The sequence below is a fragment of the Tauraco erythrolophus genome, chromosome 5 (assembly GCF_009769465.1).
Source record: "Tauraco erythrolophus isolate bTauEry1 chromosome 5, bTauEry1.pri, whole genome shotgun sequence".
NCBI lineage: Eukaryota > Metazoa > Chordata > Aves > Musophagiformes > Musophagidae > Tauraco > Tauraco erythrolophus.
In genome coordinates, this window is record NC_141469.1 from 30,723,524 (window position 1) to 30,736,157 (window position 12,634).

Here is a 12,634-nt window from a genome sequence, read left to right on the forward strand (position 1 = left end):
GCCCTGTGTCTGCATCCTGCTCCAGGATCTGGGGTGAAGCACAAATAAAAACCTTCAGTCATTTTACTAATGTGGGAGAGGTCTCTGTCTGGTGCCAAAGCAAGCTGGTGGCAACCTGGGGAGGATGCCGGAGGGAAGCATGATATGTTCTGGGGCTGGAGCACAGAGAAGAGAGAGAAACTGGAGACCAAAATACCAGCAGCCTTGGGAAGAGAGGTTTGTGTCATCTGCTAGTACTGAGCAGCACTGTACACAGGACATGTATAGCATCCATTCCCAATGACAGCAGCTTTCTAACATCCATTACTATAAAGTAGTATGTCTGGCTGTTATAAACGAGGAGATTTTATGCTTTTTGCTAGAAGGGATTGTTAAACTACAAAAGTCAAATACTGTCAAATAGAGACTGAAGAGATACTACTAGTTTATGATTAATCGTGGATGATGCAAGCCTTCCTTTGGCTTAGTTCATTGTTTATGCTGGAGTAAATAAAGGTGATAATTATAACTGACATACTTTGGTTCTTAGAAATGAAACTATATTTATATCATTGACTTTTCTCAATCCATCTTGCATTTTATTAGGCTTTTTGAAGGTAAATTCTTTGTGCCTGCTTGAGTGTCCTCCCAAAATATTCAGCACTAAGAACTGCCACATGAATATTTACCTACCTATTAACATTTCAGACTTATACCTCACAAACTGAAAGCTGCCTGTGTTTTTTTATTTTTCCTTTCAGAGCCAAGATTTCCTTTTGCACATGCCTCTTGGAAACAGTGGATCACAGCAGGAATCTGTAGGAGGAGGAAGAATAACTGTTGGTGCACAGACAGTGCCTGCTGCAGATCTTAGCAATTCTTCTCCTTCAGACATAGCATGCAACTGTGAGGCCTGTAATGAGCGTAGGTAAGAAATGAATTCAAACCCAACAGCACAGTGCCTGTACTCAGACTGTAGGCAGCTCATTTGTTGGTGTACGCTTAAACTCTTTAAACGGGCTGTCTGACAGTAACAGTAACTTGTGGATGGCAGCTTTTATCCAACTTTATATTTTATTTTAGGCACTTTGTGATGTCCATTGTTTTTCCTGAAGAGCATCTTCAGAATGCTAGGAATCAGTACACCTATACAATCTACAAATAGAGAGTAATTATTTTTGTCGTTATTTGCAGAGAAAATTCAGCAGAGCCTGAACGTGAACCTCAGCAGCTTCAAAATTACTGGTCAGAAGTAAGATACATGGTTCGATGTATATATCGCCAAGCTGGGACTCCTTTAGCAGATGACCAAGACCAATCTTTGGTACCGGATAAAGAAGGAATGAAAGAGCTGGTGGATAGGTATAACACTTTGAAAAAAAAAATCTATTAATTGCTAAGAGGATTTTTTAAAATAGTTTTTAAGTCGTTTGGAATATTGCTTCTAATAGAATGTTATTTACTATCTGTAAGTCTGATTGCGTGGAATGACTGCCTCTCCTCTAGAAAGAAAAGTCAGAACAGTCAATTCTCATGCAGGATTTTTAAAGGCTAGATTGAATGCCTGGAAAGCTATTAAATTTGTATGCTGTTTGCAACGGGAGTAGTAACATATAGTAATGGAAGAGTCTCAAAATCTTATTCTTCAAAAGACCTTGAGGTGATTATTATTAATAAGACATTGTTTACTTTGAATTGTCCCATATGAAAATCTTACCTTGTCAAACTAACCTGAGTTACAATAGTGCTTGCACCTTACTCTAGTTGTAACAGCTAGAAAAGACTTTACAAAAAAGAAAAGTCATATTGGCCATTCATCACTAGATTAGGTGGATTCTGAGAACTTTTTTCTCCTTTCAGAAGTTGAAATTGTAGCTTTTCTAGGTATGAAGTTGAAGATGTGCTTCATGAGATTCTCAGTTGTGGATTTTTTCCTTGTAAGAATAGTGCAACTGTCCTTAAAGTGCTCCAGGAGTTTCATCTCAGTTTCTGTCTGAGCGTGTGGTCAAGGAACAGTTGCTCTCCTTGGTTCTGTACGTACTTAATACACTAAGGTCTGACTAGCCCGACAAATGTAGTTCTGTGGAGTTTCTAGTTGAAGCTAAATTCTGGTGAGGTAAAGAGACTTTAGGAAAATTATAGTTATCTAGCATTGCTCTTGATATAAGTATACTCCTGAATCAACCTTAATAGATAATTGAATAACCTTATTGCCCTTTTCTTATAAAAACTGTGTGTTTGGGTTTGAACATGAGTTGTGTAAAAGTAGAGTAATATACCTCCCTATTAGTCACACTTTGTTTATTTAAGTGATCAAAATGTGCAACATAGGTTTTGAAAGCAAAGATGCTTAAATGTTGCATGGTGTGTAGGTAATTAAAACTGAATCACAGCTAAAATGGTTTTTGATTTTTATGCAGTTGCTCTTTAATGGAAGAAAAATGGAAATTGAAACACGTACTGTATACCTTTCTTATGTACTTAAGAGCTTTGATTTTTATCGAACTGTTTTTCACTTTTGAAAGACATTGTTAAAATATGAAGGCAGAAACAGGATCTCAAAGAAGGAAACCTTAAATGTCAATATGATTATTTTTCACTCAATTTCTTTATAGTCTACAAAGTATGAAATAAAATTAGGATACTGTGTTTGAACACACACCAATGTGTCAAGCCCATGGCGCTAATGTCATGCAAAATTTTTTAACAAAGCTAGTCAATGTAGGTATTGAAAGTGTAAAAACAAAACAAAACCAAACAAACCAACAAACTCTCAAACAAACCATGCTAAAAGTCATGCTGTGGCCAAGTAAATCTATGTTTAAATGGCAGAAACTCCTCTAATTCCATGCTCAGCTTTTAGATGCAGCTGGCAAGAAATGGACTGTCTGGTGGTCTTACTTGAAAATAAGTAGTCATGCCAAGTAGTGTCCATATTGTATGTTGGAGCACTTTATGGCAGTGTGATAGTGCTTCATTTTATGAGTGATGAGGGAAGAGCAGGAACTAGATATCAGCAGACTTCTATTGATCTAACTCTTAAGTACATATCTAGTCCCCTTCTTCTTCCTCACCTCCCTGTGCTGTAAAAAACCTGAGGCAAGTGCTTAAACTCCGTGCACAGGACTTGAAACAGTACGATTTCACTCTGAAGTGCTTTAAAGCAGCCATTGTGTTCAGTTTTCTTCTGTGTGAGATGGTTCAAACCCATGTCTCAGTTCCAGGAGAGTATCAGACCTAGCCAGCTGTATGCTGCCCTTAGCAGGTAGCCCTGACCCTCTTTGAAGCTTTGTCTTACAGTGACAAGTCTTGCAGGTATGGAATGGCTGAATAGAGTGCATAGAGGGCAACATGGTTCTGGAGCTTCAATGTTAGTGTACTTCCCTGGGACAAATGAGTCCCAAATTCTGGTCCCTGTTCTAGATTTTTTTAAAAAACTCACCAATCATTTGTAGTGATTGCAGCTTAGGCTGCAGTAGAGTGCCCAAAGTCATATTCCTCGAAGGATGTTCTTTGTGGCCCTCTGAGTCCCACACCTCTGCTATGCAGTGATACAGCTTTAATAAAAGGTGCAAAAAATGTCTTTGTACAGAAGATCTGCAACTTGGGGTAAGAAACCGTCAATAAAAGTGAGAAGGAGTTTCAGGAATGAGTGTCTTAAAAGCTTGGTAATTGTATGAAATGTCTTCTTTTGCTTCAGCTCAACAACAGATGTGTCCCTCCAAGCGGTCACAGGGTCCAGTCCGATTAGTATATTTTTAGGCATGTTCTGGCTGCCTAACAGGTCAAGCTCCTTCGATGGCTTGAAGTAAAGGCCTGTCCTTCTACAGGATATTAATTGTGCCTAGGTCTGGCTGTTCCAACGGGACACTTATTAGGGCTGTATGTAAGAACATGGGGAACTCGTTAAAAAGCTTGTCTGAAGAGTCTAGGTGTCTGTAGCGTTGTTCACAAATTGACTGAAGGTTTTTAGCTAACAAGTTGAGGTGAAACACTGAGGTCCTAAAATAATTTAGTCATCTGGTGTGCAAGCATCCTAGTCCTAAAATTACACAGCAGCTCAGTTCCACAGTGTAAAAGTAGGGAACTGGACTGTGTTCTCCCATATTTAAAGCAGTTCTGTAAACTCTAACCATTGTCTCCTTTTGATTACAAGGATGGTAACTGGTGAATATTTTTAGGAAAGTAAAAATTGTTGATTACGTGCATTTTGTTAATTTTTTTTTTTTGGACACAAATATTCTAAAAATACAGGCTTTGTGAAAGAGATCCATATCAGCTTTACCAGCGGTTGGAACAGCAAGCTAGAGAATATGTGCTTGAAATGAAGGTTCGTCTGCTCAGACATTTGTCACTGGGATCTAAAGTTGCATCAACATTAGCAATACAAGGGCCACCGCAGGCACATCAGTTCATCTCTCTCCTACTTGAAGAATACAGTGCACTCTGTCAGGCAGCATGTACAATCAGCGCTTTTCTGGTTACACTGGTAAGACTGAAAAAGTAATCTATATGCTACTTGCTAGGAGTAATGTTAGTGGAGCTGTTCTGGGATTTTTCAAGTGTCTTCTGTGCTTTGTAAAATGTAAGTTTTTTTGTGTGTGCATACTTGGAGACAGGGATATTCTGAAAATGCAAATATAATTCTTCAGAAATGTAGATTAGGCATCTCTTACAGTGATTGATGAAATTACCTTTTGTTTGTAAAGAAAAAGGTGGGATACTGTTTGCGGCACTTATTCTGAAAAGCAGACCTACAAAATATTAGATAATGCCTTTGAAGATTTGCAAACCACTTCTCTGTTAATCTTTAATGGTCTCTTGACAGCCATGTTTAAAGGACACAAACTTTTATGTGTAGCACTAACTTAGATTGTTTCAATATTCATTTTTTCTTCTCACTTATAAGCAAGAATGGCTACTTGAAAAGATGATCTCTTGCCTTGGAATTAATCTGCTGTGTTATTTATTATTTCTAAAGTTCCTGTTCTTTCTTGAATGGTTGTTTGTCAGTTGATTGTGATGTTAGTGGCAGGTGTCCCTGCCCATGGCAGGGGGTTTGGAACTAGATGATCTTGAATGTCCCTTCCAACCCAGATGGTTCTATGATTCTATGTTAGACTTGGGATTATATTGTCAGGTAGAAAATAAGCAGTAGCCTTAAAAATCTCTTCTTGTGTAACTGTCCATCATGAGTGAGTAATACAATAAACAAACTCTGTAATTCTATTTGTTTTAGGATTGAGGAGGTTATTAATCCAGTTTCGTTACTAATCCTTTCGTGTACATCCTTTGTTAAATGTCGTTATCCTGTGCATCCCTTTTCTTGTGAAAACATTGCACAAGAAAAAAAAAAAGTGGATAAATGGGTAAATTTGAGTTTTATTACCCATTAGCTGAGAGTGACTGTCTAGGTAAATAAAAAGAGGAAAAGAATAGACAGTAACAAGACTATGATGGCCTCAGGTGAGAAGAATCTAAAATGGAGGGGAAGCAGAGTGTCATTACTGAGGTAGGGCTGTTAGTAAAATTGAATTGGCAAAGCAGGAAGATGTTTCCATTAAGAAATGAGCATATCTGATGCTTTTTTCTGTTGTCAGTGCTCTATATTTGCTGTTGTCTGTATTGTCTTCCCCAGTGTTATCACGTAGATGTAAGGTCGCTGCCATCTCCAGTTTATTGGCTTTTAGTAGTCATCAAGTCTCTAACCAGATGCTTGGAAGAAGATTACTCTTCAGGTGGATTTGCATTGGGACTCAGAAATTTGTTCAGCAGAAAAGCAGATTGATTACAGTACAAATGTTAGCTTTCTCAAAGTAGAACCACCAATAATGAACCCATTAGTGCCAGAATTACATAGCTGATTAAAAAAAAATTAATATTTTAACATTTTTTTCCCTGGTTGTTATTGTGAACTAGTAATCATGAAAATCTAGCTGGTATGAGATGGAGATAATGGCCATGAAGAAACAGAAGATGCTTGAACCTCTTTTCTGCCAAAATTGAAAGTAAACTAAAATTCCTTTTCTCTTTTGAAAAAGAAAAAAAAAAGCATAAGAAAACACAAAATAGCTCAGACTTTTTTTGTGCTTTTCCTTCTGCAGCCCAGTAAGTGCTGAAAACTTCTTTCTGCTAAGGTGTGATATTAAGAAAGTGTAATGTGAGAATGTAGGATACTCTCTCTTGCCATATATTTCTTAGATTTATTAAATAACCTTTTTATTAAATGGAATAGTATGTCACAGCTTTTGGTACAGGTAGTAGGGTCACTAGCCTTTTCAGTGTGCATGGTTGTTTACTCTCAAGATACCAGTGCACTATGGAAGAAGGAATCTTTCCAGCTGAAATACATGAAAGGCAGTCAAAATCTCTAAACTTAGTGCTGCCACACTTTTAAAGTGAAAGCCTTTGCACATAGCTTACTGTGCAAAGGCGTATAATGCCTTGAGCCTCCACTGGTGAGGAACTGGTTTCTCAATGAAATTAGGAACAGTTGTCCTTCCTTTCAAAGGAATCCAGCTAACTAGCGAAGTTCAAGAGCAGGAACTAAAGACTTGTGCCCCACCAGGGAATGACAGATTATTCTGAGAAGCTGAAAAGACTCGGGTCAGTACAGAAGAGTCTTCGAGTATACAGTATAGCAGACTACAAGGGGAAGCTTATCTGATATTTCTTTGTGAGAAATATAATTTCATAGATTTCTAGGTTGGAAAAGACCTTAGAGATCATCCAGTCCAACTTCATACTCTGCACAATCTGATATACAGGATTTTGTAGATAAATGTTGAATGTTTTATTCACAGTATAATATGGAAATTGCTTAGGAAATCAACCTTTCTCAGGGTTGACCCTCGAGATTATTAGCAATTTATGGAAATTTTAAATATTTTAAAAACATAATATTAAAAGTGAAAGAGTACGTGTCCTGTGCAACTCAAAAAAACAAACAAAAAAAAAACCCACCACACACCCTTCTTAAATAATAATAAAACTCCAAACTTAATTCTCTTTTTGAATACTGATAGTATCGTGTTTAGGTCTAATATAAATACGTGTTTGTTTTTTAACCCGCTATGCTTAAGAAAACTTAGAAATTCGAGAGTATTCTGGTATTTTTGGGTACTTGAGATTTATAGTGCATAGGGCTCACTTGCTGGTCTGATAGCCAGAATGCTTGCACTGAATTTTGCTGTGTGGGGGAGTCCTTGTATAGAACACCTGCATACTGCTGGCTGTATGTGGGAAAAATTACTGACTTGAAAAAATATTACACCTGTCTTTTGATTCTTATGTTTTGATAATAATAGATTTAAGTTTTAAGCCTTGAAATTTTATACAGTTATGTGCTAAATGACCTCAAATAGAAAAACATTCTGCTTACTAGAGAAGCTGTTGGTCCCTTGTTTATTTAGAAAACTTTATTTTTGAAGCTGTACTTGGAGAGAACTGTTTACTTGATTTATGTCAGCTTTGAATAAAGATTATAACTTGCCATCATATATGTGTCTGTTACTAGATAAGTTCCAAGAATTGAAAAATGATCAGAAACAGTCAATTGTTTGACAAGAAAAGCTGATAATAACTGGTTCAGATCATAAAAGACATTTTTCAGTGCAGAAATGAATGGAAGCTTTCAACAACTTAGTCTTTTTTTTTTTTCCTTCTTTCCTAATCCATGACAATTTAGAAAAACAAGGAATGAAGCTATGGTTATAGGTTAACTTAAATTCTGAGTTTCTGGGTGTTAAAAGTGGGTAAGATCTGAGCTGGATAATCCAGCCTGTAGATTGGAAACTAGATAAAAAAAAAATAAATTCTTGCCTCAGACAGAAACTTCACCACCCCAACCCTGGCTTATTTCTGGTTGTTTTTTCATTATAGGAAAATGAACATTTGAAGAAATTTCAGGTGACATGGGAATTACACAATAAGCATCTGTTTGAAAATCTGGTATTTTCTGAGCCACTCCTGCAGAATAGCTTGCCAACATTGGTGTCACAGTTAAGGTAGAGTTTAAACTTTTCTTTTGTAATTTAAAAGAGAAATCAAAACTCGTGTTTGCAACCACAGCATCTACAAAAAAAAATTTCTCTGCTGCTTCTACAGTTTAGTAGGTAAAAATCCTTGTTGATGAGTCTTGAAAACAGTTTTTTTGGGTTGAGCAAGCTGCTGTCATAACTTGCTTGTTAAAAGAGTTACTACCCTGATCTGCTCACTTGTAGGTTACCTAGTAAAACAACAGCATCCTATGAAAATGCTGATGGTATGACTGAATAGTACTATTTTCACTTGTTGTCAGGCATTGCTACTCTCTTTACAGCTCTACAAGTGAATTACAGCCTCAGTGCCTTCATGCTTCCGACAGTGCAAAAATAACTTGATTGGGAGTTTTAAGCAATCTTGTCATTGGGGAAAGCAAAGGAAATAAAATCTCTTGCTATGTGGTTGTAGGTCTGATGGCATATTGCGTTTCCTGGGGATTTCAAATGTATATTTTATTAGCAAGGTTGCTCTGCTTGTAATTGGGATATCTGCTAAGAGTTTGGGCTTTTTAAGGAACAGGTACTAATTAATGGAAATCTTATTCTTTATCCTAAGTCTGAATTTTTGAAGTACAGTCATGGATGGTTTGTGTGGACCTCTCAATCTTGTTTCTGACGAAGAGACATTTATGCTTTGTGTACATGTATTTTTAAAGGTATTGTCTTGAGTATTTTCCATGCCACGAGAGCAGTTTGATTAAGTTTGTCACAAGGCATGTTGCTCACAGTGAATAAAGGTTTCTGATGAATTCTCCTTTTGCTAGTAGATACTAGAAAGGAATGCAAGAAAAGGCAAGAAAGCTTAATTGTGACTGAGCTCAGCAAGAAGTCTAAGGTCCCTCAAAATAACTCGTTTAATTGGTTTACATGAAACTGGGTTGATACTGAAAGCTTTTTTTTCCCCCTCCAGGCAGATACTTCTGTTGCGATGTTTAATAGCATGTTGTTCAATCACATATTTTCCCAGTGATTTCTGTTGACTTCTCAGTACCACTGTCAATGACGCTAAATCCCTGTCATCTCCATGCTTTCTGACGAGACTTCTCTGCATCTCTTACTCTATTGATATAGCAATCCTGGCTATATCGAGACTTTTTATAATGCCTTCATCTGAAGAGATTAGAATGGTCTTAGTTAAGCTTATAGTAATTTCTTGACAAAAGCATTGAATTGTTTTCATTTACCTGTTTTTTCTCAAGTGCTACTGCACTTAAAGTCTGAGCAACAGAAGGTGTTTTTCTGCAGAGCTTCACTGTAGTAACAGCTACCTTCAAGCCTTAAATATGGTCAGAATCTCTTCCTGCAGGAATTTCTTTTCCACTACTGTGTTTGCTAGACGGCTTTAAGGGTGTTTGACTTAAACTGTTGTGCCTATATTGATTCACCTGAGCCTTTTTGAAAGGCAAGGTTCAGCACAAGCTGCCTGTTCCATGGTTTCTAGTTTATATAGTGTATGTCTTGTAATCCATGTTTACCAAAGAAAAACACCCGTTTTGATGGACTCCTGTGATTTTACTGTTGAGTTTTCTGGATCTTGAAGTAAGAGAATCAGCTAGCCTTCCCTGAGAAATTTTTCTGGAGGATAATCTGCCTTCCATTGAGAATTGGTGGAGGAACATTTCGTTGGAGAGACTTCACATGGAGAAGCAGGGATCAATCTAGTCCCCTCATCATTTGGTCAGTAGAGAATCACTTGGAGACAGTAGAGAAGGTGTTGTCAGCGTTTCTTTACAGAAGAGCATTGGCCTTATTGTTTTCTCTTCCTGAATAAATGTGAGATGGCATTTTGGCATGTCAGCTTCACTTAGACTTTGAGTGTTCACCCTTTCTCTCATCTGTTATTTAAATCACTTAATCTTTTGTGTATCTCTGTCTTTTTCAAAACACATAGTTGGTGTGCTGTTATTAGTTCCAAGGATGCTTATCAGATATCAAACTAGAAGAGGTGTCCAGTTAGGGAAGTTTAAACATAGCAGTCTTGTGAGGATGGAGGTTATTAGCTGGTAGGAGATCTGCTGTGTCAGTATTTCACAGGACTGGTCATCTACTCAGGGTAAACTACCAGAGTCTTAATGTGTTGTATCTTGTTCTGCCACCTAGTCAACACCTCTGGTTTGTTGAGGAGGCATACTCAGTCGTACAATCTGCAGACCAACTGTAAGAGCTGTCTGTATGCTTATCAAGAGTTAATTGATCAGCAGGGCTTCTAGATCAGACACATCATTTCATAAGACTGTATTTTCATAATCCGTATGTAAGGAAATCGTCCTTTCACAGGTGAGTGACTAGTACCTGCAGATGAAGGTGTCTGTATGAAAGGTTTCTTAGAGGTTAAATATCTTTCTTGGGCTAAGATGCTTTTGATTACATGCAACTGCTGACATACCTCTTACATTCAACAGATTGTTTTGTTGGAGTTTGGTAGTGAAGTAACCAATACTTGTGGCTTTTTTGTCCTCTTTGCTTTCTCTGTATGGGATGGGACAGTGTTCAGGGTATATGCACAGCTTCAGTTAAATGCTGTTGGCCAAAAAATTCTGAATTCCTGATCAAGATACACAGGCATACGGTAGGATCTATGTCAACAGGTATGCCTTGGAAGATTCAGTTACTGTAAAGTAAGCAATTTTTGTTAAGTTTTTATGTATGTGTGATGCTTTTTATTACCTATTTTACTATAGTTGAGGAATATCTTCCACCTCTGTTTACAGGACTGAAATATTCCCTAGATTGTTGCTTTATACTTGCCATGAGGGCTGAAAGTGTGTTTACTAGTAGCATGTTCATCTTTATTCAAAAGTCACAATAAAAATTGAAAGCGTAAATGCTGTTGCATTGCTAATCTAAATTTTTAGAAATGAAGTTCTTTTGCTTCTGACTTGAGAGCGTATTTAAAAAAGATTTTGTACACATCTAGTGTTTGAAAGAATAGTACTACTCAACAGCAGTTACGAGAACAAATTCTTGGCTTCTGTACGGTAGAAATCAGAATTTCACATAATTGCATAATACCAAAAATACAAGCTTCAAGAAAAGTACTAAGTTGTGATCTAGTAATAGGAATTGACTGTGTTTGCACTGATAGTGAGGAAGTGTTGTATCCTAAAGTCACTATATCTCTTTAAACTGCTTTTTGTGCTTTACATGGGCTTCTCAAGTTTTTAATGTGCAGAATTGCTTATGCACTCTTTCTAAAGTGGCTGTGTTGCAGGTTCTGGGCAAAAGCAACAAAATAAAACAAACTAGAATTTATTAGCAAAGTCATGCTAACAGCTGTAACTTAATGCTTACTGAGTTGTCTGTTTGCTCAGCTCTTGGTTATGCTTAAATTCCACGTTAAAATTAAGGACTCAGTTCTTTGCCAGATGATAGGCAGGATTATGTAATTCTTGGATTGAGTTAGTGTCCTATTGCAATGGAAATCTATTAGAAACCTCCCTGAAATGCTGGGACTGGGCTTAAATACCAAGTTTTGAGATGCTTGAATTCTGTTTTTTGGTACTGGCTTTGACTCACCACACAACTCCCTGTGCCTAATTAGCTACCAGCCAGCTTCCTCTTAATTACTGAGTAGGAGAAATATTGAAAAGTCTCAGTTTATTTGAGTCAATTTACAGGTCATTACAAACCAATGTGCATTAAACACACATTGTTGAATAGAATTTAGTCTTTTTATTTATTTCTGAAGTCATGATTTCGGGAGTTCGCTTACTTACTTAAGAATCATTGTGATGATGTGCTGTAATAAACTTTAAAAGGAATTCACTATACAAAAATGTAGAAAGGGAAGTAAATCTTGTCTTCTCTTTCTGGGGCTCCTTACAGACAGTCATCAGTGAATGACATAACCACATTTTGAACTTGATGCTGCTCAAATGGTAGTAGATAACTGCATGTATCCAAATTATCTCACTTGCCTCATTCTGCAGCACTTCTCCCAGCTAGAACTCCAACTCATCTAGTAATCATTTTAGCATTGATCATGAGAGTTCTGATTAACAAGCTTCTGGCTTTATTTTTACTATGTAGCTCTTCACTAGATAGTCAACATGTATATTTAGCCCATAGGATTTGGAAGGATAAATACATCAAGGAACAAAATTTGAATAAATACGGCTCAGTAGGTTTGACATCTGGTTGGTCATGGGAAAGAGGCTCTAGAAATGTTGCACTTCCCACGTTCTTGCTATTGTTGATTACAGAACATTGGACCAAGCAGTTGTTGGATGTTTTTTGAAAAATGACTAAAAATACTCAGTTTTGGGATACAAGCAGCTACGTGGGCCTAGGTGTATCAGTAACTGCACTTCAACAACGCTTTTTTGGCTGGCAGAACTTAAAAGTGTGATATTTTTTTTTTCAGTGAAATGTCTCTTCTCTAACAAGTGCTGTTTGAACTCCTAGGCTTGGAACAACACACGATTCCTGTAGCGAAGATATGTACAGTACCTTGCTACAAAGGTATCATCAGCTGGAACAGGAAATGGGTCAAGTTGCTGAAGCATGGCTTGAATGCCAGAAAAGAATAGATGATTATGTTGATGAACAGGTAAGAATCGTGTAAACAGTCTCAAGACTGATTATGTAGAGACTGTGCCTCCAGTGAAGAGTTT

General features: G+C 37.2%; 1 protein-coding gene across 6 annotated transcripts in view; it reads left to right on the forward strand.

Annotated features, from left to right (window-relative positions):
• FAM193A (family with sequence similarity 193 member A) overlaps positions 1 to 12,634 on the forward strand; it is an 83,764-nt gene that overhangs the window by 40,748 nt on the left and 30,382 nt on the right. For 3 of the 6 annotated variants that reach the window (XM_086611810.1, XM_086611812.1, XM_086611811.1), the window contains exons 1-6: positions 26 to 216; positions 741 to 907; positions 1,174 to 1,341; positions 4,234 to 4,468; positions 7,861 to 7,985; positions 12,426 to 12,570. In XM_086611810.1, coding sequence (XP_086467936.1) covers positions 70 to 216; positions 741 to 907; positions 1,174 to 1,341; positions 4,234 to 4,468; positions 7,861 to 7,985; positions 12,426 to 12,570 — 987 coding nt within the window. In that variant the 5' untranslated portion in view covers positions 26 to 69. Of the gene's footprint in view, positions 1 to 25; positions 217 to 740; positions 908 to 1,173; positions 1,342 to 4,233; positions 4,469 to 7,860; positions 7,986 to 12,425; positions 12,571 to 12,634 lie in introns of those variants that run through there. The other 3 variants (XM_086611814.1, XM_086611816.1, XM_086611815.1) reach the window with 2 other exon arrangements.